Source organism: Orbicella faveolata, unplaced genomic scaffold (genome assembly GCF_042242905.1).
Source record: "Orbicella faveolata isolate gen_17 unplaced genomic scaffold, um_ofav_v1 contig_2, whole genome shotgun sequence".
NCBI lineage: Eukaryota > Metazoa > Cnidaria > Anthozoa > Scleractinia > Merulinidae > Orbicella > Orbicella faveolata.
The window spans coordinates 4,010,951-4,038,809 of NW_028301547.1; the positions used below are offsets into that span (position 1 = coordinate 4,010,951).

General features: G+C 41.1%; 2 protein-coding genes and 2 pseudogenes across 3 annotated transcripts; 3 read left to right on the top strand and 1 right to left on the bottom strand.

The window, feature by feature from the left end:
* Positions 1-110: 110 nt before the first annotated feature.
* LOC110061851 (uncharacterized) lies at positions 111-17,824 on the bottom strand. Its single transcript, XM_089288891.1, has 5 exons — positions 16,524-17,824; positions 15,697-16,050; positions 10,072-10,234; positions 2,091-2,214; positions 111-1,692 (listed from the first exon to the last, which is right to left on the bottom strand). Exons 1-5 carry the CDS (start codon positions 17,822-17,824, stop codon positions 1,502-1,504), a joined length of 2,133 nt encoding a protein of 710 aa, XP_089145017.1. The 3' UTR covers positions 111-1,501.
* LOC110061852 (astacin-like metalloprotease toxin 1) lies at positions 9,205-27,208 on the top strand. Its single transcript, XM_089288890.1, has 8 exons — positions 9,205-9,515; positions 22,083-22,217; positions 22,539-22,662; positions 22,859-23,034; positions 24,348-24,587; positions 25,414-25,567; positions 26,279-26,390; positions 26,608-27,208. Exons 1-8 carry the CDS (start codon positions 9,365-9,367, stop codon positions 26,692-26,694), a joined length of 1,179 nt encoding a protein of 392 aa, XP_089145016.1. The 5' UTR covers positions 9,205-9,364; the 3' UTR covers positions 26,695-27,208.
* Positions 12,049-13,864, top strand: LOC149111649 (uncharacterized; annotated as a pseudogene).
* LOC149111650 (uncharacterized) lies at positions 13,883-21,935 on the top strand (annotated as a pseudogene). Its single transcript, XR_016207025.1, has 2 exons — positions 13,883-15,590; positions 16,882-21,935. The product of XR_016207025.1 is annotated as an uncharacterized LOC149111650 (transcript).
* Positions 27,209-27,859: the final 651 nt, after the last annotated feature.

The window sequence follows — 27,859 nt, forward strand, 5'->3', positions numbered from 1 at the left end:
GATATTTCTCTTTCAAATTCGAGGGTTTAAATCTTACATGCTAATTAATTAGATCAGTAGGGTCCTTTAAAGACAGGAAATTTATCCCAAGGTAGACAGTTTGTAGACTATTTTCAGTTTTAGTCCTAACTTGTTTAATTAACAAGCTGACCGTTTATCAGCACTGGAAATCGAACATTAAATTGCCTATTTTTGCCCTGAGGTATTTCCAAAGATTGCAATTTAAATTTGCATTTAATATCAGTAATTATTTCAAAATATAAGTTCTAAGAATATAGTAATAATTCATGTTTATATTTCGCTAATTCCATAGAAATGATCACAAGTATTTGACATTGCATTTCGTTATTTCCATCGCCTGTTACGAAGAATAACGCATGTTACATTAAAAGTTCGTGCAAACGAAAACCTCGACGTCTATTGGAGAATATCGAAGCCCATTATTTTACTTACGTGCTGTTAAATTGATATTTTATGTTTTGTTCTTCTATCACTATAGTTTCAACAACTATTTCTTTTGCTTCTAGCAAGTTGCTGGGTGCCCGGCAATTTCCCGCCAAAATAAAGCTTAATGCCATCCGTCGTAATCACGACCAGCTGCTCAGCCACCCAGCCACCAACTTTCCCGCCAAAATAATATTACTCGCCTGGACGCCAGCCGTACACATTTTTACTTTAGGGGTGGACCATTTGAATTTCGAGGGGGAGCGGTGGGTGATTTGGCATAGGCATGAGTCTTTTAACCCTTTCATAAGCATGGAAGTTTGTTTTTTACGGAACGTTTGTATGAATGATATTTTTCTCTTCGTGCGACATGCTTTTTTCGGCTCACTGTACGTGACTGCGAACGTGATTAGTTTTTTTTGACAGTAGTCGTATTCATGAAATTGTTTTGCACAAGTATGCTGGCAGGATTTCTTTTTTCGAATTACCCACCCCCGTCCCCCCCCATCAGAAGTCAAATGGTCCGCCTCTTATGGTTATATTTAGATATGCCATATTTGGAGAAACTTGAAGATGTTGCCGAGATGAAGAAACTTATTCCTTTCCTATGCAAAACAACTGCATCAGGCTTAAGCTATAATTCTTTGAAAACCTTTTTTTAACTTTTTCTTTTCATCGTTGTTACTTTAAGTGCAAATTATCAATAGGAATTTTGCGGCTGATGATCATATAAGTTCTGATTTTGTTCTGATAAAGAACACGTCATCGAAGGATAACAGCAACATTATTTACATAAAATGACAGTTGGAAGCCCCATCTTTTGCTTTTCATTTCCTTGTTCACGAGAATAAACAGAAATGTTAGTCCGAGACCGAAGGGAAATAAACACTGAATAGACCACCAGAGAGCAAGTTTCTATTTGACTTTTGCTTAACGCTGCTTGGAAAAAGGCGAAAAGCCACACAGAGAAATCTAGCATGCATGTCAGCCATTCCTTTCCTTTCCTCTTGTAATGCACAAACGTACTTTGAGCATGAGAAAATGTTTGTTTCATTGACTAGGAACTTTTGTCCCACATGCCATCTTTGTTGTGGTAGAAGTGATAAAATCCGGGCATGCGCAGTCGTTCGACTTCTAGCCCAACCGCCAGTACCCTGTCAATCATTTCCCAGTCCTCCCCGCCCCACTTGTCCTGAAAGTCCTGGACATTCATTCCTCCAAATCTGTCCCAGTCTGATTTGAAAATACCTGCCGGCAAATTAACAATAATCAGCATAAAACAATGCATTATGTCACGACAAAGTGAGGTTTTCTTTCCCGCAAAACAATGCTATGAAATAGATGGAAATATCAAAATAGTAGGCCATCTTGCACGAAGATTCGTTTTGAAATAGAGGCAAAACGTGACTCGGAAATGGCCTGTTGCTGAACAGGCAAGAGAAAGGCAAGAGAGATAATGACAAACAAAACGGAACAAGAATGAAAATTTAGACGGATTACGAACGAAGAACTTGGAAATTAAAGCTTGAAATTTCAAATGAACTATTCGTAACGTAGCACTTTATAATTTGTATAGCGCCTTATGGTTGATTTTTCGACAAGAAATGAAATGTCGAAATGACGTGCTCAAATGATCCTTGACTTACTGAATATTCCAAAGCCAAATGTCTCCCAGTAGCCTTTGGGTTGTGTGGTACTGGTCAGCGGTCTACCACAGTAAGTTAATCTGAAGAGGACTGGAGTAAACGCCATTCTTCTTTCCACAGTGTGCTGAGCATGAGCAAAATGACAGAATCTAGTTAGCCTTCACCTTTGTTAGCTTAAAATAAAATTTACAACGTTGGGGAATTGCAATGCAAACTGAAGCCAGGCTTGTGATTGTTGTTTCAGTTGGTAACAGCTAGAGGTACGCTATTTAATGTGTTGGTCATGCCCAACACATTAAAAACCCGTGGATAACCAGTAGATAATCATAGATATTTTTTGGTTATTACCCATGCGTGTGACTATTTGCAAATCAGCAACCTGATTGGATATATAGCCAGGTGTTTATGACAATTCCCGGAGTGCACGTGAAATTAAAAATACACACACACACACACACACACACACACACACACACACACACACACACACACACACACATATATATATATATATAGGCAATTGTGGAAAACGAGGACGGACAACTTCGAGCGAAAAAAAAATATATATACAGTAAAAAATCTAAGAAATCTAAAAAAAGGTTTAAAAATTTAATAAAAATAAACGTTTCGGTCAAAGACCTTCATCAGTTGCAGTGCAAGTGAATAATAAATTACAATAACCTTAAATAAGTTTACAGTATAAAAAATGACATCATATTACAAAGATGATTACATAACAGGGCGTGGTAACACATGAAAACGAAAAAATTAACCAATGATAAACAATCGGTGATTACTAAGCGAGATACTATGACAATGCGGTACAAAACTCAAAAGACACAAACCAAATAAGAATAAATAATCGAATATAATACAAATAAGATTAATATCAAAAAAGTAACGCGATTCGTCGAGTCAGCCGAAAGTGTGAAGGGACCCGCGTGTAAAATATTCAATGTTCAAAAAAGGCGGTCCCAAAATCCCCAAACAAAGCCCTTGAAACTATGCCGCGGCAAGGCACAACAGGCGCCCTAAACAGGGCCCTTAAACAACAATAATGTAATAAATTCCCCGATGGGGGCCCCTGAGAAAACCTAGCGCTAACAAAGCTAACAAGATCCAAGGTCAGGGCCTTTGAACACCTGAACTAAGATAACCGCCAAATTTGCAAGTTATTTTTGCGCTAATTGTAGTTTATTCTTTTTTTCGAGTGGAATTCCTGACGTTTGTTCAAGCCAAAAGGTGCCAGAGAGAACAACTGTGCACTCCAATATGCCTCTTTAGTGATTAAAAGCTTTTCGATGTTACTTGTATTGTTTGCATTTATCTGCACTTGATCAATACACTGGAAAGAAAAGTCGTTTAAGTCGTGCGGTGTTCTGTTGAAATGCACCGCTACCTCACAAGTCTTTTTCTTGGTCAGCATAGCAGACTTGTGGTTGCGAAATCTAACTCTAAAATCTGTTGTTGTAGAGCCAATGTATTGTAAGTTACATTTCTTACACGAAGCCAAATAAATGATATTTTTTGAATCACAGGAAAGTTTCAATCGTATCTTATAGCTCTTGCCTGTTTGAAAACTTTGGAAAGAATTTGATTCAACAAAGTAGTTGCGACAGAGATCACATCTTGTTCTTTTGCATTTAAAGCAACCCTTAACCTCAACAACCTCTTCAATCTTAGTGTTAGAGCCATAACGAGATGGCGCTAACAACTCCTTAAGGTTTTTAGATCTTCGAAAAGAGGCTATGATGGAATTTGGCGGAAAAAATTCTTTTAATTTGGGGTTGGATTCCAAAATACCTAGGTGTTTTCTGATGATGCGACCAACATCAGGTAAATTTGGATTAAATGTTGTTACAAATGGAAACAATTTCTTCTCAGCTTTGGCACGAGTTCTAAGTAAGTCAGTTCTAGATGTAGTTAAGGCTTTAGAAAATTGATCTTCCACTAGTTTTGTGGGATAACCCTGATTGACTAGATAACCCTTGTTGCAAAAGAACAAGATGTGATCTCTGTCGCAACTACTTTGTTGAATCAAATTCTTTCCAAAGTTTTCAAAAAGTGAATAAATGTTTGAAAGAAAATTCGCCCTGAGTGGGATATATATATATATATATATATATATATATATATATATCCGTCGTGTTGTGGTCATTAAGAGCAAATGCCCACAAAATTCAAATATAGTCCCGTAAGACTTAAAAAATTAAATTCGCCGTACTTTTGCTTATAAGTAGGCCTCAGTAAAAGTAAAAACGCCATGTGTTTTCTTTTCTCAAATATTTCGGTATTTCCAGAAAAGCGACATTTTCGATTTCACCTCCTGGCATCAATTTAGCAAGTCCCAACCGAGTTGAAAATTGACCATTTTCATTCGATTCCCGTGTTGCATTTATCGAGTGCAGAAAAGTTGTAATACAACCAACTTTTTGCATAACTCTTCCTTGTCCAAAAAAGCACAATTACAGGAAAATTGGATTAATCTAATTATTTGGCGGTTAACAAAAGCAGAGTGTTCTCCGAAGTGGAGTTCGACAGTCGGTGAAAAGAATTGACATTTTGACCATGTGCCATATCTCGGAATTCCAAAAGATTTTAGATTCTAACTATGTAAAGATAGACCTTCCAAGATAGGCCTTCCAATATATGTTTAATATAAGTTTAGTTTGGGCAAATGAATAAGCACTCGACCGAAAAAATTATTCAAATCGTACAGAAAAATCAAAATCACGCCAGTAGTCGAATGCGTGACCAAACATTGCCACTGTATTTATAATTAATTTTAAAATCCCTTCAATTCGAAATATCCGCATTACTAAAGCACAATGCAACATAAATATGTTCACCTTAGCTCGGATATGATATTTTGACTGTCAAACAACGTTTCTCTCCAGTCATTTCTTCAATGGCGTTCCGCTAGGTTTGTAGGACGAGAACCTCCGTACCGGGCATCCGTCTGGTAGATTTGAACCACGAAAATCGATTTTGCGAAGTTCCTATGCAACCTAGACCTTGGTGGTTCGTTGTATTGCTCGATAGAATCACTCAACCTGTCTTGAAGCAGAAATTGCCAGTAAGTGACAAAGAATAAGCCGCCATTAGCCTGCGTAGCAGTCTTCTCTGTTTCCTCTAGGCGGGAGAAGGCGAGAGCCAAGGGGAAGTCGCGCGAACGCATGGGGCGAGAGCAAAAAGTTAGAAACAGCGCGCGCTCAAGCTCCCCTCCATCTCCCAGACATGCTTTTTTGACACGACAAATCTTTACAAACCCCTCCCCCGGTTCGCAGTTTTTCTTGCGCGTCCGAAGTCGCCCGACCTCCGCACGGAAATGAAATGTCGCGGGCAAATACCTGAAGTGTCTTAACAAGAATCCGCGTTTAAAATTGAGAGCTGGGGAAGGATTTTGTAAAGATTTGTTGTACCAAAAAACACGTGTGGGAGATGGAGGGGAGCTTGAGCGCGCGCTGGATGACGTCACTGGTACCGGTTCAATGTTGCGAAAAACGATTTGAGAAAAACCTTTGCAAAAGACGCTAAAATTCTCCGACTGTCTTGAAAGTATTCGAAAACAAATTCGGCCAAGTTGTGGAAAAATCTTTCTACTTCGTTTTGTGTTTGTTTGGTTTCCTGGAAGCAGCGAAATTTAGAGATTCAAGCGAATATTCGGATTGTGTTCAAAACGTTTAGCAAAGAGTTGCCTCCCTTGTCAATGTTATATGTAAACCAAAAAGAATTTTTGCAGAGCGCGAAAAGGCCTAGGTACCGAGTTTAGCGCTACAGTGTTACGTAGGACTTTTAAGTAGCGGTTGTCGCGTAAGAAATGACAACAGTAGACAAACGTAAATTGTATATGCTTTTCATTCCTCTATAACTCTTTCCTACTCAACAAGATCGTGTGCTCCCTATGATCGTGCTGAAATATTAAGCGAGTAAAAAGGATTCAAAATTCATCAATGGCTGTATTTAAATCACTAATGTCCTTCCACATTCAACATTGTTTGTGGGAAACTTTTTTTGTTTACTTCAGAGGCATGAAAACTGATTAATTCCTAAGTTGATTGAAGCTGATGGGTATTCAGAGCTGTATTCACTTCTAGCTTCTTTGCCAGACTCTGATGCCTCGCATCTTTTCGATCTACACAGAGATTCCTCCTCAACTTTTGTGCAGGGGAAAACCGAGGGTACGGCTCCCAGTTTCAATAAGTGTACTCAGTTTAAAATCACTCGGCAAGAAGTGCTCGGAACAACAGAAAATATTTCCCACCGAGGAAAATAGGTATCTCCCCTTTCCATAAGTATTTCCCACTTTTTCCTTCTTTGTTTATCTGGCTTGTCCGATGGAAACTCAGTCGTGGAAATGATAAATTAGGTCGGTTTTTGCTTCGATTATTAGAGTTTGCAGCCGTACAACATTTTTGTCCAGCTCTTTTCCTTTTCCTTACCACATTTGCACCTGACAAGTTGCTCTAACCTACATACATTCGAATTTTTTCGTTCTTCCCCAACATTTCGACCGCCATTTTGAAAGCTCGAGGGCTATTAAGCCTCGCTTGCATGCAACTTCCGGTTTTGTCTGGAATCGGTGTATTCCACGTCGAAAGTTAACCCTTTGTATACCAAGGGGGGTGGTATTTATTTGTCCCAAAAATGAGTATATATTACAAAAATGCTTGTCAAGCTCATTCTTTACAATAAAACCCTATAAAACCATATATATTTAGAAAGTACATTAAATATTCTTTCACGTCAAGTATACAAATTATGACACATGTCAAAATTGTGACGTCATGACAGGCATAATTTTCATAATTATGCACATTTTTAAAGAAAATTTGAAATCACTTGCTCTCAAGAAAAAAATCCAACTATTTCCAATCCTAATCAACTTTCTACAATGTTTCAAGGGATAAGCAATATTTTTTAGGGCAATATACCCCAATTGGGAGAATTTAAGACAAATTATAACTTCCTATTACAAGGAAAAAATTCTTAAAATAAAAACATCATAAGAAATATTCTTAAGATACAAAGAGTTCCTCTGTGGGTTATACAACCACTAATCTTGTGCCTCAGTAGCTCATAAACAGGCTCTTAAGCAATACAGAGTTAGTTTCTTAATGTTCTCCTTCTCCCTCTTTGATATGGCCTCCCTCTTCCTTCTTTCAGCCGCCTGGGGCCATTTCGACTTTCATCTTCAAAGAAATAGTCTTGCATTGTGTGGTATCTTTGAAAGCATGGCTCAGGACACATTCTCACACCACAAATGGCACAGCTGTATATTGTTTTAACTTTCTGAACATGCACCTTGCAGGTTGATCGTGTTTCGTTACTTACAGGGTAATGAAAATGATCACGATTGAACCTTATATCAGGGATAGGAACAGGGGTCTGCACTAATCCTGTGTCCTTCCGGAAGCACTTGCCTTGAACTAATCCACTGATCAGTTGCATTCTAAACTCTAGAGCTCTTTTACTGACATGATTTTGTGACCTGGTGTGGAGAATATGTGCATTTGATACACACACCTCTATCATGTAAAAGAAAATCTTGTAATACCAGACTGACCCCTTCATTAGTCTAGCATACGCAACACTTCTCTGGTCAGACACATCTACGCCACCCATGTAGGTGTTGTAGAGGTCAATTACACCTGGTCGATTGAATTCCTTCTTTTCCCACTTCCCGTTTGTTTTGACTGACCGCTGCACTGTGCTTGAGTCAATTGTGCTGGTGGGAAGGGTAGCTAAAACACTAACTGGCTTCCTGTCACGCCATGTCACGCAAGTCAAATTTCCCTTTTGCCTGTACAGACACTGCCCTCTTACAAGATCTTTCACTGCCTTTTCTTTGACACCACAAATCTCCTTTGGCAAGTGTACCCTGTTGGACCTTACAGTGCCACATGCAAGTGTTTTCCTTATTTCTAGCTCCTCAAACAAGGCTACAGATGTATAATAATTGTCCATGAAGGCATAGAATCCTTTATCTAGATAAGGTTCCAACACAGACATAACTGCCTTCCTCCCTAAATCTCTCTGAACCTCATTGTTTTCCTTGCCAGTGTAAATCTTGCTATTCAATACATAACCACTGCTGGACTCTGCAAGGGTGAAAGCCTTTATCCCGAATCTTCCTGGCTTTATAGGAATAAATTGTCTGAAGTGCACTTTGCCTTTGAACTTAATTAAAGTCTCATCTATGGCAAGTTGCCTCTCAGGTGTGTAAACTGCCTGAAACCTTGCTATAAGCAAATCCAGGAAAGGCTGAATTTTGTACAGCTTATTGTAATCTTCAGAATCTCTTGGGGGGGCACGGGTGTTGTCGGCAAAGTGCAAGTACCGCAAGATTTGCAGGAAACGTGTCCTGGACATCACAGATGGGAAGAAAGGAGAACTTAGGATGGGATCAGTGCTCCAGTAAGAATTAAGACTTGGTTTAGTTACCAGCCCCATATTTAGATAAAGACTAATCCAAGCCTTCATTTCATCTTCTGTTACTGGATACCACGCAGAGCTTTCTGCTGGCCCTCTCTTCTGCTTTGCATACAAATTAGTCTGACTAACTAACAACTGCCATACCTCTTGTGTAAAAAAGAGCTCAAAGAAATCCAAACATTTCAGGTTTCTTGTGTTGACATTTACCGGTATTCCTGGTTCTTCACTGAAGTCAATATCTACTCTGCGTTCGACCGTTCTTGACCATTCTTCAGGAAATTGCACTTCAGTCTCAGTGTTTTCGTCCTCTGCGGACTCTTCACTAGAATCCTCTGAGCTTGATTCAGATGCACCAGAGTAAAATTCCTGATCAGAGGCTCGGTGCCCGTTTAAATTAGCAAGTGGGAAGTCTTCTTCGTCGATAAATTGAATTTCAACATCGTTTTGAACGCTAAAATCTAGTGTAGCATCATCTCGAAGAGCCGCCATTTTTAAATCACCTCGCTCAAAACGTTTAACTAAAAGAAAACTCGCAAAATTCGCTAAAAACCCGCTCGATTGAAGAAATTTTCGAAAAAACTGAAGAACTACTTTGTGTAGTCTAAACCAAAATGTAGCATTAGTTTCCAGCCCCTAAAATCCCTCTTTCAAGGACGCCCGAATGGGGCCTGTATTTAAGTGGCCACGTATGGCCACTTGGTACGCAAAGGGTTAACAACACGGAGGACTTTCAAATGTCTTCAAAATAGAAACCCGAAAGTCGCATATTGAATAACGCTTTAGCAGTTTACTGCTTGCTAAACCAAAGGACACAAATAGCTCAGATTGTGATACGCGCAATGAATACATATGCATTTATGGACCAGAACCTGGCAGTTATTGTTTTTCTACAAATTCTGACGACTGATGTGGGCCTCGTCGAAAGCGCCGCTGAAAATATACAGGGAAAGAAACATTTTGCAGAATTCAGGATGTTACAAATCGAAAAGGGTAAGCATGTTTATTATATTTATACCTTTGTAACGCTGACGTTTCGAACCGAAGTAACATCAGTATGTAGATGGCGGATACAACTGACGATAGGACTCGCTAAACAGTGAGTCTGAAGGTTAAATCGAAAATGTTGTTTGTATTCTTGCTAGGAGCTAGCTGTATGCAAAAGGGGAGCGAAATTGAGTTGTCAAGCCTTGCCGAAAAAAATTGATTTTGTTTGATTCTTGTTGGGATTTGCTCTCAAATACATTTCATCATCCTTCATTGTTTCATAGATCAACCACAGAGTTACATCGCTAGCTATTTGTTTCCATTGCCTTTTGCCTTTCTCAGGGCGATAGAAGCCGTGACTTAAGTCATGATCAAAGAAAGATATATAAATTAGTATAAAAGTCTCTATAGATAGGCAAGTAGATAAATAGCATAACATACATACTTAAGCTAGTTAGTATTTTATCCCCGGAGTTGATCAACAACTGATTTCTCCGTAAAAAAACAGCTATTGTTCGGCAAATAGGTAACAAGAATAATGAATATGATCAACTAGAGTCACCTTTCTGACAGCGCTGAAAAGGTTTGTTGGCGTACGAAGATGGAGATCAAACAACAGGACTATACTGTGTGGATCACCAATGGTGCCGACCGCTGACTGGATAGCTTCAGTCTTGTGAAATGCACCGGAACGTTTCAGAACTATGTAATTCTTTAGTGAACTTCTGTTTAAATGAGGCAAAAAAAAAAAAAATGCTTGCAAAAATGTATTATAAATTCAAGAAATCAGTAACTTTTGGCTTCTGTTCTCCATTGCTACTTGCAATTAATGCAGGTTTGCACAATGACTCTGGACCCACTGTTTGACTAAGCAAGAATCGAGTTAGAAGCGAATTATTATCTGTATGGTCTATTACTCGAGCCTCCACTGACCATTTGAAATGGCAGTTAATACGTAAAAGCTAACCTTTAAAACAAATCTGTAAGTTGGCGTGGGATTGGGAAGGAGGGGGGGGGGGGGGGGGCGTTGGTGTGTTGGACTAGTGTTCAGGTTGTTACTTTCGAGTGCTCGGACTGATTACAGAGCGCATTATTTCGTATTTTTGCGATACCCTTCAAGAAAGTAACATTAACCTTACGCGGATAAAATCCAACGCTCGATTGATGACTCTTTGACTTGCTAAAGCTTGAAAAACCACCTACAGCAGGTCTCTATTCTTCATCACCCCCTCCACGACTGATACTCACAATACTTGTGCAGAGCGCGGCCGCGCGCAGTCTGGGTACCACAATTCAAAAAAGTTCAAGGCGTTCCTTGCCTCCTCTTTCGTTCGTGGCGTGCTACGGTCGACCACAGCTTCGGTTTATAAATTATTTATACGGCGTTTTCGCATATTCCAGTTCCTTGTGGGGGATTCTTCATTGGACAACGTGAGTTGTATTTCAGTTCGTTATGTTTATCATCTTTTCGACAGAGGATGGTCGCTTTTCTAGCGGATTGAGCGAGATGTTTACCTAGGCTCTCATTTGCATCGAATCCATTACTAAGTTAAGGCATGTGTCATTGACCGCCTTTTTGTCCTTTAGGACAACGTGAATAAGTCGGCTCCGACCACAATGGCGGATGTCGCATCACCTGCGTTGGAAAAGCGCATAGAACAGTCTATCGCAAAGGCTGTTCCAGTTATTCTGGCCAAGTTCTTTTCTCCGGGAGGTGTTGTTTCCTCCCAAGAGCCTTCAAACAAGAACATTGATTTTAGTTCCCCGAGCAACCAATCAGACGAGAAAGCCCCGGGCCCTTCCAATCGTGGTGAACGCTTCTTCTCAACAGAGGAGGATTTTGAGCTCTCTTCAGAGTTTCTCGATCTTACAACCAAGGCTTTCACTAAGTCTCTGACCAAAGAGAAATGGACAGATCTGTCGGCCAGTTACCCTCCAATCCAGGGGACGGAGGGATTTATGCGGGCTCCCACCATGGAAGCTGGCATGAAGGAGGAGTTCAGGAAATCTCATGGGCATCGGAAAACCAAGGAGGTATTTTCTTTTGATGGTGACCTAGCTGAGCAGCAGGGGCCTTTCCTCACAGTGGCTAGGCCAATTCTGGCAGCGTTGATGAATCTTGACTCCCCCCCCCCCCCCCCGTAATGATGAAGGGGAAGGGGGACCTGACCTTGAGGTGGTCCGGGAGATGCTGGAGGATGCTCTAGTTCTACTGGGTAATGCAAACGCCCGTTTGAATGTCTGGACAGCGACGTTTCTCAGATTACCTAACAGATCTGGGCAGACGGACTCTTCGTGAGGGCATACCAACAGATAGGCATCTGTTCCCACACCAGCTCCGTGAAAAAATGGAGTGAGCATGACCACAAGGCTTCCACCTCCAAGTTGATCTGCAAACCGAAGGCAGGCCCTAAGCAATGGACTGGTTCCCAGTCCTTTCCTGACTCCTCATTTAGACGGGGAAAGCAGTCCGGAGCAGACAGGAAGAGGAAATGGGCCTACAAGCCTGGAGACTCCAGTGCTAAGTACAGCAAAAACAATGGAGGTGCCAGACGAGCGTCAGATTCTACCCAATCCGCTAGCAACAGCAGCAGCTGACTATCTGTCATCTGCTCCTCCCCTTTCACTCTCGGACAATCAAACGGCAAACAGACTCGGAACTTTCTTAACAAATTGGGACTTTCTCACAACGGACAAATGGATTCTTCAAGCTGTTTCAGCGTACAAAATACCTTTCCTCAGACTCCCGCGTCAGTGGCGGGCTCGTCCGACAGTCGTCCAGGAAGGACAGCCGACGGAGCTAATGAAGGGGGCAATTCAGTCTCTAATTTCCAAGGGTGCCATTTCAGTAGTGGATCCCTGCCCACAACAGTTCATTTCAACACTCTTTTTAGTGGAGAAAGCAGCAGGGACAGGAAAGTTCCGCCCTGTGATCAACCTAAAGGCACTAAACAGATTTCTTCCAAGGGAGGAGTTCCAAATGGAGGGGCTCCACACTGCTCGCTCTCTTCTACGCAAGGGCGACTATATGATGAAACGCGACCTCAAGGATGCTTACTATGCAGTCCCGATACATCCGGAGTCGAGGAAATATCTTCGTTTCCAGTTCAAGGGAACAATTTACGAGTTCCGTTGCCTCCCATTCGGCCTCTCCCTGGCTCCCCGAGTCTTCATAAGGATCCTCCGTCCGATTGTTGCCAAACTGCGTTCAGAAGGGATACGAACAGTCATCTACTTGGACGATCTTCTCCTGATCCACCATCAGAAGGACACATTGAGCAAGATTTTCCTTTATGTGCGGAGACTTTCGTCCAGCCTGGGTTTCATAGTGAAACTGGAGAAATGTTCTCCGGAACCAACTCGTCGCTTAGTCTTTCTGGGTGCGGTACTAGACACAACTTGCATGTCAGTTGCCCTGCCAGAGGAACAGATCAGTCGGATGCAGGGAGCATGCCAGGAAATGCTAGACTCTCAGTCAACGTCACTGGGCAGACTGTCGAGCCTCTTAGGCCGCATGAGCCACGCCGCACGGACGGGACCGTGGGTAGCACCACTATATTACAGAGCCCTGCAACGCCAGCAGGCTCTGCTTCTCCACCAGTTCGGATGGAGACCAAGGTGTCAGATATCATTGTCTCAACCCTCCCTGGAGGACCTGAGATGGTGGGTGTCCTCAGCTCCGCCGATGCCGATTACCGATGCGGGGCGCAACTTGCAATGGCATGTCGACTGGGGGACGCTGGAGCGTGGAGGAGGCAGTACAACACTTCAATTGTTTGGAACTCAAAGCAGCCAGTCTAGCTTTGAAGGCATTCCTGAGAGTAGGGATGCAGCCACCACCCCAGAGTCTGGGCCACCACGCCCCACGTCATATTCTTCTGGAAATGGACAATACAACCGCCATGGCTTATGTGAACAGGAGGGGGGGCACTCGGTCACCATCTCTGTCCCTACTGGCCTTGGAACTGTGGTCCTTCCTGCTGACCCAAGGTTCATGGGTGACCGCCCGTCACCTACCGGGAGCGTTGAATGTAGAAGCAGACACAGCTTCGAGGGACTTCAACATGCGCACAGAGTGGACGCTTTGGAAGGATGTCTTTCGGGACATAGCACATTACTTCTATGTTCCGGAGGTAGACCTGTTCGCGTCGCGTTTGAACCATCAGCTGCCTCTTTATGTGTCGCGACTTCCCGACCCCGGTGCCTCAGCGGTGGATGCCTTTCAACAGGACTGGAGCCAGTGGAAGAGTTTCATCCACCCACCAGTGGTGCTACTACTTCGAATTCTTCAGAAAGTGAGAAGCGACAAAGCAACCGCCCTACTAGTAACCCCAGACGGGCCAGGTCAACCATGATATGCCCAGATTTCAACCATGATATGCTCATATTCAGCTCATGCTGAGAGGTCCACCGTGCCCACTTCCCAAGGAGAAGTCACTGTTGTCTCTGCCCTTCGACCAAGAGGCAGGTCACCCGCTGTGGCGGTCTCTCAATCTGACTGTATGGTCGATATCGGGTCAGCCTACCAGGCGGCAGGTTTTCCCGAGGAGGTGACTAATGTCCTTCTAGGATCATGGTCCCAGTCAACCAAGAAGCGTTACCAGGGTCCTTGGCGGGCATGGTCCAATTGGTGTTCTCCCAGAGGCCTGTGCCCCTTCTCAGCACCAGTCACAGATGTGTTGACCTTCGTGACAGAGACAGTGACAAATCAGTCCCTAGAAAATAGAACTCTGGCAGTCTATAAGTCTGCCATTTCACAGGGACATCTGCCTGTGGGTCAGACTAAGCTTGGAGACCTTCCAGTGGTGTCTCGTTTTATGAAGGGAATTTTTCGCATGAAGCCACCAGCTCCTCGATTGAGCACAACCTGGGATGTTAAGCGCTTGCTCGAGTTTCTCTCAACCCTGGATCCACGTGCTGGCCTTACACTAAAAATGCTATCCCTGAAATTAGCAGCATTACTGGCCTTGACTTCTTCTGCTCGTGCACATGAATTGATTAAACTGGATCTGGACTTTGTCTCCATGAAGAGCGATTCCTGGGAATTCTCTCTGGCTGAACACACAAAGGTGTCAAGACCTGGTCACCTGGCTAGGCAAGTTTATCTGCCTACCTTCTCAGACAATCCTAAGATTTGCGTAGTTAAAACCTTACAGGAGTATCGATCCAGGACGGAGACCAGGAGGCAATCTTCTCGCCTCTTGATTCCATTTGTCAGACCGTTTAACCCATCTCAAGTCAAACTATGTCCAGATGGCTGAGAAAACTATGCAGCTAGCAGGGATTGCTTGCCACTTTACTGGTCACTCCACTAGGAGTGCCTCTACGTCTGCAGCTGCACGAGCGGGTGTTCCTTTGGACACTATTCTGGTAGCAGCGGATTGGTCCTCGTCAGAGACATTCGAGCGCTTTTAACTGAGATCCCCTGACAAGGGGGAGCTTGCAAGGGCAGTACTTACTGCTGTTCGAGGGTAACTGGCCCCATGGAACACGTTTTACTTTATCAGTAGGTGACCCATCTTTTTCTCTATGGGCCATTAGTTTTGTTATCAATGTTGTTGCTTATCGGGTGTCTGAGCACATCTAGATCAGTTTCTGTCCTATGTTTTGAGGACTACAACTTTCCTGGAAAGTTTTCTGTTTTATAGCCTTATGTAGGTTTTCAGTAGGAGTTTCGTGTATCACTTAACAGATAGGGCTATTTAGTCTGGTTTATGTTGAGGATTATGGTTCTCATGTCAGTAACCCTTAAAGTCTGCACAAGTATTGTGAGTATCAGTCGTAGAGGGGGTGAAGAAGAAATTGTATTTCCCCGGAGGGAAGGTACTTACCTGACGGGGAGATGTAGTTCTTCGAACTCCCTCGGAGACTGATACGAGCAATACTGTTCCCCTACCAGTGTCGGTTTTCTGTTCCTCCCCTCCCTGTTACTGTCATTCGGGACCTTCGCACTACTCTCTCAGAGGAAGCAAGGAACGCTTTTTTAAATTGTGGTACCCAGACCGTGCGCGACCGCGCTCTGCACAAGTATTGCTCGTATCAGTCTCCGAGGGAGTTGGAAGAACTACATCTCTCCGTCAGGTAAGTACCTTCCCTCCGGGGAAATATAATTTCCTCTCCACTTTACAATCTTCGCTTATGATTTACACCTCTACTTCTATACCATTGATCTAAAATGCTTACTTACCTCTTAAAAGCGTCTGCAATATCTATATCTTGACTGCCATAATCCACCACTATGATATTCACATGGTCATCACGTGTCGCATCATAAATCCGAGACATTTCGTTGATAAAATACTGGGCCCAGGTCCCCTGATTCTTAACAGTTAAAATAACGTTGACTGTCACGTTCCTTTGCCAAGTAATTCCATTTGGTTTACAGAAGTTCGAACTGTTGTGGAATTTGTACACGAAATCCGATATCCTTACGATATTGTTCCGAGCTCGTTCTCGGAATACGAGCTCCAACAGATATCGATTGCCTCGCAGAGCATCACGGTTTTTCTCAATGTTCATTACAGCCTTTAAAGCGTATTTTCTGAAAATATGAATTAAAAAGAAATGTGGCAACTTAATTGACACTGTCGCTCTAATGTAGTGTTACTCAGTAATTAGTTAAGTGGTAATCCTTCCGAATTTCTCAGAATGCTTTAGAAGCGGTTTTCATTTGGGTGTCAAAAAGTAATTTGTTTTGCATTAAGAAACTCGCGCCACTTTTTCATCCAATCAGAAGTAAAACCAAAATCAATCACGACGCGCTCGCGCACGTTTTCCCGCGCTTTGCGTCAGCTACATGTATTTACTTCAAATTTTGATTGGTCTATTGGATTGTCTGTTTGTTTTGTGATTGGCCAGAGTGATTATCAGTTGCATGAGCCTCAATTGCAAGCTAGTTCCAGTCCAAAATGAGAATACGAATATGGTCTATTGAAAACCTCTAATGACGTTGTCCCGATCAAAAGCAAACTACTTGAAAACATCGAGGTAAACTAACAAACACTAGGCTCCTACCGGGGATATTTCTCATCAATTTTCTTCATAAACATCTGAACAAGTTCCAGCACTTCACTCTCAGTCAAGAATTCATTCCCTTCGCAATCTTTAGGTTGTTTGTTTCCGATGCAAATGAACTCTCTTGTGCCGTCATCTGGGAACAGGGAACTAAAATGTGTTTGCCAAATACCCTCAAATCGTTTGAACGTTCGTTTTTTGGCGTAAGTTGGTTCATACGAGCAACTTGGAAAAGCAGATAAAATCTCATCCGATTTGTCTGCAAGTTCGAATTCAATGATATTGTATGGATTCTCCAACTCAAAGTCTTCACCAAAATAGGTTAAGAATTTGTCCGAAAGTTTGTTCTGTTTTTCAGGTGCTACCATGCCATCGTAGTCTTCATCGTCATACCCACCGTCAACGTCATTTAATTCCGTGTCAATGACGCTGCGAGGTGCTCGAAGCAAATCATCTCGCTCTTTCATCGCTTTGTGGCTTGAAAACGAAGCCTTGTTAGTTAACAAAGGTGAGAGAAACTGCTTGGAAATTTCCGTATACATTTGACTACCTGGAATTTTCCACGTGACATTCACGTGGTCACGTTGCATCATCCCGCCGTTCATTACGTGCAGCACATCGAAGAAATACTTCTTGCCTTTTTCGAAATACATTTTACTTGAAGTGTGACTAACAAGTCTCGCCACTGAGATCTTCTTATTTTCTTTTGCAATTTTTGCGACTAATTCAACATCCATTGTATTCGTTTTCTTACTTAACCAGAGCTCTGCATACACATGTGCGTCTAGGTGAAAAGTGTAGTATCCCGTATGCGGCGGATGTATGAATCCCATGATTCTTTGCCCGTACCAGGTTCCAAGTGGGCCAGAGTTGATAGTGTGACGTAACAAACGTTCTCTTGGTAAAGTTGGAAATAGAGGATACTGTCGCAAGCTGTTTACTTTCGGGCAGCATAGGCCTCTCCAAATATGGACATTAACGCTACCTTTTCCAGCAGTTTCCAAGGCATGGAGCCATTTTGTTGTTTTAAGAAGATGTTTTCTACTTCCATTCTCATCACTGGCTGATCTTGATCTTTCCCAGTCCTTTCTTCTGCCAACATCGCCTGCTGGTAGACTGGGTGCGATGTTTCTCGTCGTTTCCCATTCTTTCGAATTTGAAGTCCTCGTTAATATATCAAAGCGAATGCTGTTTGTCTTGAAGCGTTGAACAATCAAAATAACAACGAGAATTGAGCTTAAGCCATAAAACCATCTACTTGGAAGGAACCGGCCAAACCTGCGACGAATTCTTCTCAGCATGTAGGTCCGTTGACTTTAAACTGAATGCTTTGTTACATCAGTTACCGCGTTTAGTATCTGAAAGAATTTAAAGTTTCCCTGTCCACGAATGACTCTGATGCTAAACTTAGCCAGACATTGAGAGGTAAGGTGATTGAAATGAATCGCGGACGATTTCGTACAAAACGAACACAGCTGCTTTTTAGTGCTACAATAAAATTTCGGCTTCTTCTGGTACCTGTAGAAGCAAAACACTGATTTGTTTAAGGCGCTGTCTATTGTACCTGTTATTGTCAAATTTAATTACGGTGCAAGAGTGTTTCAGTTTGACTCGTGGAATTTGGTACTGAATGAAGTCGGCACTCAATGTTGTTGACACTGATGCGGGTAATTTTGCTCGCGCTCAAGAGTTGCGCGCCTACCGTGTATTAAGGCGTTTCTGGGGCGTTTTTGTGTGGACGGAAGGCCCAAACGGAGAGAAAAAGTTACGTTTTCAACTTTAATCGACTTGTTCAATGGAACGACAGCTTTTCGAAATGTTGAGAAAGCCTCAACTACAGCCTCAACAGTCCAGTCCAGTCTGAGTAAGTTAAGATGGCGCATCGTGCTCACTCGGGATTACCCACTGTTTCCCGCAAGTAAATAGTGTTCTTTTTCCATAATCCTTTATTGACTAAGCTTGTTCGGTCAAGATGGCTGGATATTGGCCTCGATCTTTTTTTGCGTGTTTATGGACCGAGGCCGAGTCGAGGTCCATAAACATGCAGAAAAAGAACGAGGCCAACATCCAGCCATCTTGGCTGCATATATCTACACTTACAAACGAAAGCAGCCTAAAATTGCAACAATCATAAAGCGTTTAGACACCAAAACCGCAAAGCAAATTCTCTCTACTGGCTCAGCAGACTCAGCACATTCCTTTCAGTGGTAGTTAATTTGATCGTAGTAGCGGCATTTTTCCATAGTTAACACTGTCTGTAATTATCTCTAGAAGAGTGAAGAATCTCCGATGTAAATCATAAAAGACTAACTCAACCCACCAGCTGTGTAAACCAGTGATGGTAGTTGATAAACTTTGCCGAATTAGAAAGAGAGTTACGAGATTTTAACTTACTGTTCATGCTCTGTTAGAATAGGCCCTTTTTCGCGCCCTCTTATTGGCTGCAACTGTTACAACTGATTCAAAATAGTACAGCATCAACCCGAAACAAAACAGGCATTTGAGTCAGTCTAATGAACTCTGAAACAGCTTTATTTGCTTATGTGCTTTATCTATAGATCATGGTTATTCCTAACTGATTATCCTCTAAGATTCATTTATATTCTTAGCCCGCAGTTTTCAGGTCAAAATTCTTTATTTATTTCCCGGTAACAAGTATTCTTTGGTTTTGGCGAAGAAAAAATAGCAATCGCGAGATAGTATAAGCATACAGATAGCATAAAAATCTCGCGTTTATCTAGGTCAGATATCAAAAAAATTAAATTAAAAAATTATTCACAAATACTTCATGAAGTTTAAACAAAGAAAGTCATGACCGTGACGATGTTTGGATATCACACATTTTTACAATTTTATTTCTTCGTTTTCTTTTTAGTTTTAGTTTCCATGATATATCAAACACTCAAGACAGTTGGTTGACCATATTTTCAAACACCTCGAATTTCGTCAAAAATACTCCGCTACGCACCGTTATTTCAACTCTCTTCTCGGTGTTTGGAAATGTGATCAAACACGGTCTTTCGTGTTCGATATTTTGCTTTAAGGAAGAACTGCCGAGCAGTCATGAAATCACGATCATTTTACCTTACTTTAGTGCGCATACGACTCAAAAAATATATCAAGCAGCTTTAAAGCCCTTTCCTTAAAGCGCAATATCAAAGTCACGTCAAGAAATTCCATGCAAAGTGAAGCTGCATTTACGGACTCTCTATTTCAAAGTTAAGAATCGATGACCTAAAAAAATATCCTTAACAGATGAAACATGTTGCAATGACGGGAAATGTTTAGTGGTAGTGGTTCAAATAACCGACTACAGACAAACTAATATTATCCAGGAAAATAAAAAAACAGGGGATGTATGTCCTTGATGACAATATTTGCTGATCAAGGCTGACAATCGTCAATAGGTTCAATCAACACCAATGTTTGTAATGGCCAAAACAACTGTTTTTGCATGTGGGAAATTCAGTTAATGGTATAACAGTAGTATTTTTAGAGTGATTAGAAATGTGAAAAAAATCTGGAGCAGTATACGTTGTTGACTGCTGACACCGAAGACAAGCAAAGCTTATTTAAAAAAACCATTGAAAGGTAAGGGTAAAAAAGACATTAAGCGGAAGGAAAAAACGTAATTAGCGAGATTAATAAGGGATTGTGTAAATAAAAGTTTCAAGAGTGATAATGGAAAACAATACGAATGATCAAAACTTGGTGGAATATTTTGTGTTTGGATTAGTGGCGACAGGAAATCAGGGAATTCTCCTATTTCCATTTCTTAGTGTAGTAAACTTGTTAAATTTGAATGTTGCTAAGGGACAAATTGAGATCTGTCTCTCTTAGTGCAACTGAAAAGCTATTAAACTTGATTGACGTTTGTTTGGAATCAGAATTCAATAGACTGCCAAAAGAATTGACCTTTTCATGTTGTTTGTGACCTACTTTTAAATGCCCCTCAATGGAAATTTATATTTGGTTTGGTAGAAAAATCTTATGCTAAGAAAGCAATAAATCTCAGTTAGGTTATCTGACTTGAATTTCTTTCCCCCAGCAAGTTTAAATAATTATATGTGGACTCCGTTTCACGTGGGATTGTTGAAGTGTACATTTATACAGTCAACAGTCACAGTTTCTTTAGGTTTAATTCATAGCTTAGTATCATTACTGTTTTTGTTATTGTTATTGGTCATTTAAAGAGAGAAACATCTGCTCTTTGCTTATCAAAAGGGAGACAAGTTTATTAACAGCGGGCAGACGTTTTAGCTACACACAGGACGCGCATTTTTACCGGCGTGAAGTGTAATTTTTGTTTGTACGAAAATCGTCATGCTCGTAAGAAAAGAAATCTTGCTGCTAATATTTACAACGCTTGCTTTCGTTGAAGCGAATCCAGTAAAAGATGTCATAAGGCTAGGTAGGTAGGAGTTTTTTGTTTGTTTATCATTACGGGCAGTGGTAAAGTGTATCATTTGAATTTTCAGAACGTACGAACTCGTGCTAAAAGTACAAAATTGCCTTTTGTCGCTAATACGGTTGTTTTAAATTTTTGAAGGATAATTATTTCCTAGTCATGGCTTCCAAGTAATTCGCGATGTACACATATTTCAGATTTTAAAATTTGCCATTGAACTTTCAACACTCCATGGTTCAACACTCCAGCTTAGCCTTTGAAATATTTGGTACAAGAACTTCTTCGAACGTCCAAAACAACCTAAAATACAGGAAATCCCGTCTTGTAATTGATCAGAACGTTATTTCTCCCAAAGTGACGACAGAAAGTCAGATCTACATGTTACAACACATTCAGAGACAAATCAATAACCCCGTTGTTTTACCACCTTGTGTAATACCGTCCAAATAAACGTCTGAATATGGGACACGCTGCGCGTCCCAAACCAGCAGAAATTGATGAAGTCCACGCAAGAAATTTTATCCGGGTCCAAGAGAACTTTCACAGTAATCATGTGAAACAATAAACAAGGGATGTACCCCTGGAACACGATTAAACATTTAATTTGCAGCAAATTATAATATTAGTTTATAGACGGCCCGATTAGAATCGATACTGTTAAAATTAAGAACGAGACAGTTTCAGAAATCTGCAGTTAATTTGTTGAGTCCGTTTCATGGAAACAGCTGCGTTGCTGAAAGTGCAGTCCCCTTATTATTATGAGTGAATCTTTCTTTACACTTTAGTTTCTAATCGAGCGACAGAAATATTTACTCCACATTGAAAAGCATGATACAATTAACAGCCCCAACAATTATATTTACAAAGATGTATTATTTAACTATGACGCGGGGTTTTCCTTTTACAGAGAATGTATGGGCTCATTAGCGCTTTTCCCACCCAAAAAGCTTGCAATTTTTTGTAGGTAGTGTCTCCCTCACTATCACACCCAAAAGGACTAAAAATTTCACCAATTACTAAATTAGCATGTTCTTAAAATCTTGGAATCAGTTCGTGATGGCTCCTTTAAGCCATTCAAATTTGGTTGTTTGTAGACTATTAAAACACGTTTGACACTTAACCTAACAGAGAAATGTGCGCTTTTGTTGTAGATCTCAGGAAACCATTTGTTGAAGATAGCAGAGTTTTAGCTAAAAGGGGTGCGGTCCGTTCCGCTGCCCTCAAATGGACTACCTCCACTGATGATGGAAAACCTGTTGTCAGGATCCCTTTCGTTGTGGACAATGGTATGTGCCAGCCTTCTCGGCAAGTTTGTGTTTCTGTATGTTTGTTTGTCTGCATGTCAGTCATTCAGTCAGTCAGTCAGTCAGTCAGTCAGTCAGTCAGTCAGTCAGTCAGTCAGTCAGTCAGCCAGCCAGCCAGCCAGCCAGCCAGTCAGTCAGTCTGTCTGGCAGTCTGTAGGCCAATCATTCATTCATTCATTCATTCAGTCAGTCAGTCAGTCAGCCAGCCAGCCAGCCAGTCGGTAGGTCAATCAGTCGCTTGATCGGTCGGTAATTCAGTTATTAATCAGCTGGTGTTAACTAGATTTTTTTCATCAAACACAGGCCTAGATTCCAAAGCAGAATCAGAACTAAAACGCGCCATTCAGGATTTACAGGCGGCAACTTGTGTCAGGTTTCTTCCCCGGACCATACAGGAGGACTATGTTAGTTTTGAACCTGGTTCAACGTAAGTATCGAGCACACGGAGATAAGGAAAGATGAAAACCAAACAGAGTTAGGCTATATAAGTTTTATGGAAACCGGGCAAAAATGATGACCAACGTAGAACCAATAGTTTGCCCATCTAGGATTTTTAAAAAAATGCAACTTCCTTTAAGTTGTCTCTGGTTATTATTAGAATTTTGGAATGTTTTTATTTTCAGTTGTTCCTCTCCAATTGGGAAGCGAGAAGGAAAGGAAATCGTCTTTGTTGGCCAGGGTTGCGAAAACAAAGGAGCAATTTTACACGAGCTAGTTTATTTGCTGGGGTTTTACGACGAACACAACAGAGCTGACCGGGATGACTATATACAAATTTTTGAGGAAAACATCGCTCAAGGTACGTCATGTGTCTTTGATTCTATCTGCCTGTAAATATTTTTTGAGCAATAGGAAACGTTTTCCGTGTTTCTACCGAGTTGTAGAAACTCGAATGGAAGTTTCTTTTAACGAAAAGTGTGGCTGGAACCCGAGAGCCGTAGGGTTGTTGAAGCACAAATTCTAGTGCGCTTTCTTTTAGGGCGTTTTCGTGATAGCAATGAACGGAGGTTTTTGTATTGCACAAAACGTAAATATTTTCACTCTCGTATCAAGAAATGGTCTATTGTTCCGGCTCAACATCACACGTTAAGCAAAAATGAATAGCCTTTTGTTCTTGGTAACCCTGAGGGACTTCGTCCGAAGCCAAACCAAAATCGTCGCCGTTGTTCGGAAAACTTTCGGCAGAACAATTAAGCTGCACTTGGGGGTGGGCAGCGTAATTTTTTCTCTCGTAAAGTCAATTCTCACCGGTGTACCCCAAGGCAAATTGACCGCCGCTGTGCGCATCGAGGTGATCACAATTCAAAAACTAATTATCCACATGTGTCGCATTCGGACCACGTCTCTCTAAATACAACCCCCGGTTTAAATCCCTTTTTATTCTAATTCCGAGCCGGTTTTCTTGATACGCTTCCAAACGACTTTTCTTTGAACACATATATGTCGAAGGATACTTTTTGGAAAGTATTCGAGCACTGCTATAGCTTTTTTTTGTAATTTGATGCAATTGAATAGAGTAACAGGAAAACGAAATCGACTTTTGCAAAGCAATTCTTTCAATGTGAAAGTGATAAATCCCAGTAATAGGTAGAATGATATGCCACATTTTGGAACTTAGGCCCAGGTCGAAAGTCGAACTTCACATGGAACGAACTAAATTGCAATTTGAGTCGATCCAAAAGGGGAAGCTGGACCGTCCGGTCAAACGTGGAACTTAATTCGAATTTAAATCGACCAATTAAAAAGTGTTGGTCGATCTAAATTCAGTCGGACGAACTCGAACTTTATTATGAACTTAATTCGCTCAGTTTAGTTCGTCTCATGTGAAGTTCGACGTTTGACCCGGGCCTTAGAAATGTGATGTGCTTAATTTATCTTGCATGGCCGCCATGTTTGACTACAGAAGCTGTGAATCAAAATGGGTGACGAAGCTTAGCAAAACGTTATCTGACATTTGCGACTTATTTAATTTCTTCACCACAAACTTCGTCATGAGCAAGTTTCTGTCCCAACAACTGACTTTGCTGAGTTATTTTGCCTTTGCCTATCCCAAAATCCCTTGTAAACCAAGAAGAGAAATGATCATTATAATTACGTCTTTGCAAACCACAGGGTGGAAGGAAGAAGTCATGAGCATATATCAACCCGGCTTCATGGATAATTTGGGCTTTGATTACGACCTGCATTCCATCATGCAGTACAAGAACACCGCCTTCGCTAAACGAGCAGGCTTGGTAACAATGCAAGCGAGGTCAGATCCTAATATGGAGCTTGGAAACCAAAACGCTATGTCAGCGGCTGACATCATGAAGATTAACAAGCTGTACCAGTGTTCTGGGAGTGGCGATTTATGTAAGTAAAATAAATGCAAAGCTTTGGTGAGTGGACCAGGGGCGGTATTGTGCTATTCAGTTGGATCAGTTGATTTGAAGAACACTGTTAAGCTCCCACGCCCTAAGTTCTGAAATTTTGAACCGAAAAATTATTTCTTTACACACTAATATTTCTCGCTCGTTACTTCAGTGGTGATCGCTTGGTCGAAACCTAACAGATCTTTCCAGTTTTGGTGGAAAATGTATTTTAATATTTCGAGGAAGTGTGTCGTAAGATAGCTAAAACCTCCATTAGATCCAAACCAGAAGCATATCACCTTGTTCTAGGTGATATGTAATGTATAAAACACGAGAGACTGTGTATCATCGGGATATCCAAACATCGAGAAGAGAGTTGAAAAGACGACGCGCAGCGGAGTTTTTTTGACGAAATTCGAGGTGTTTGGATAGCTGATGAAACACTGTCTCCAGTGTTTGATATATCTTCTCAATCGAAGCAAAAAATAAGGAGTAAACGGAGAAGTAAAATCGTCAAAATCTATGCTAATTAAGACCGGATATCCAAACCTCCTTCACGGTTGTGATTTTCTTTGTTTTAACTTGATGAATTATTAATGAGTTTGAGAAGCTTCTGATCCAAACTTTACGTTATGTAACTGTTCTGATGAAAGCTCGATGCAATCTGACACAAATACCACTGTAATATGGACGCAATTAACGTACCTCTCGAGGGACAGTCACGTTTATTTCCCTGAGAAATTAAAACCATAACGCGGTTGATATTGGCGTGGCTGACAGCGGAAAGCGAAGGTGCTCTGTAGCTCACGTTGTGGTGTGTTATTCAGATAAAAACATGGAGGTGACAGTACAAACCGGAAACGGCTTCCTGGATGGCACAAATGCCTTTCTGTACCTCGAGCTGATCGGTGAAGGTGATAAGAGATCTGGAGAGAGTAACGTGGCGAAAGGTGGTTACCATGACGACTTTGAATCTGGAAAGTAAGAGACTATATTTAGCTGGCAAAGATGACCTAACTGGGTGTCATAATTTATATTATTAAACACAGATGAAACGATACATGTTGAGTTTTGTGCAAGAATGCAACTGCATTTGCAAGGTGTAATTTACAACACAAAATAGAGTAGAAATTAATCATGAAAAACACGTGTATGCTTACTGAATTTTGGGCCAATCAGCTTTAAGGTTTCCATATCTACTGCATACTGCAACTGTCATACAAGGTTAGATGACGTAGAATAGCCTAAAGTTTAGCCCCTTAAGGTTATTTAGGGCAGCCAGTACTCTCTTTTTTGTAATTTAATATTAGCTAGTCTGGTACAAGTCCGAGTCTAAATAAAGTTGTTGCTTTAACAACCTACAAGCAGCAATTGACGAATGAACCCCTAGCCTCAAATGTCATTCATCTCCCGCCCTCAGCCTAAGCGGAGTTTAATCCACATTTTATAACGTTATAATAAATAGCACCATATGAAAGTATTGATCGAAGTCATTTAGATTATCTTTCATTTGAATGGTCGCACACTAGTATTTCATCCACATATGTAGTATGAACCGATTAAACAGATCTTTCCCCGAGCTTTTGTCCACACAATTAAACTGAGCTATCATTAACTGGCAAGACGTTTGACTCTGGAGATAAGAACTTTGAATGAGATAATTCATATGCCTATAATTGTCTCTCACATTAGGACAGGCCGTTACCTTGTGGCGTTCAAGGATGTAGGCCCTATTCGCAAGCTCAAGGTTAGATTGCAGGAAAACCCAAGTGGAAGTTATTTTGATGGCTGGACCTTTAGCAAGGTATAGTGTCATGACAAGTGTTCCAGTTCGGGTCATCGACTTATAATTATTAAACAAAAAACAAAAACACAAAAAACAAATTCACAATATTTAGAGAGGAAGCCAAATCAGCTGGTTTTCATTTAGGTCCAGGCCTCTGACCTCCATCGCCTCCTCAAGAGACCGAATATATACATGTATCATACATATGATTTCTATCTTTTATAATTTTCTTTAGATCATCATCAGGGACGATGGCCAAACGTACACATTTGATGGAAGAGATCTTAGTATTGGACATAGTGTCACTGTAAATGCTTCCTAAACGAGGAATTCTCATAATCCATGTTCGCAAGCGTGCATGAATGGTTATTCAACACCGGGGTCTTCACTTAATTAAGTTGTTGTTTGTTACCTCAGTAAGTTGAGGAAATGCCGGAATGCACATACATGTAGCTGGCGTTAGAAATTCAGAAAGTAATAAAAGTGGGCTTCGACACTAGAGTGATGTCTCGCAGTGATCTCTTTTAAGCCCTTCTCCTTAGTCAGATAGCTGTAGGTCTCTTATAAGCTCGCTTATAATTCAGCCCTCTTGAACTCGAATAATTACAAATGTGGCACACCTTGGAGATTAAAAAAAAGCGATAAAAGTGTGAAGTGTACAGAGGACATTGATGTCTCCCTGTAATCTCTATTATGCCCCTCTCACGAATAAGATAGTTGTAGGTCTGTAATAAGCTCGCTTGTAATTCAGCCCTCTTGAACTCAAATGATAACAAATGTAGCCGGCCTTAAAAATTAAAACAAGGGTAATAAAAGTGCAAAGTGTACAGACCACATTGATGTCTGACTCGCTGTAATCTCTATTATGCCCCTCTCACGAGTAAGATAGTTGTAGCTCTGTAATAAGCTCACTTATAATTCAACCTTCTTAAAACTCTAGAAACCATCTCTATTAATCACCCTCTTCCCTTAAAAGTAAATAACTAAAATGCAACCCTAACCCTAATTTTTAAAAGTAATCAACTAAGATGAAGCAGTGTAGTGCAGTAGCTCACTTGTTCGCCTGCACACCAGGCACCAGGACAGAGCACACATTTAAGAATTTATCTTATTAAAGATGCACTCCATCGGATCAGAAATTGTAAATTGTTGCTAACTGAGCTATAAGTTAAAAATATTATCAGGATACTTCCAATGGATGTTTTTCAGGGTGAAACAGTTTCAGTTTACCTCATGACGGGACGCACAGGGCTTCTACTGTAAGTACCGCAGAGAAATGGTAGGAAATTTTCCTAGCATTCCTTACGTACTCTCACTAGGGTTCTTCGTCTTACGGCCAGGGAAGGCGTCAAAATCTGTTTCAGTGACATGTCGATGATATTAAATAAAAAATAAACCAGAAAGGGCCGATGGAATATGAGACAAGCTTTAAAATGAAGTCACGATATTAATAGTGCTTTAAAAGTAAATAGTGCGTTCGAGTCATT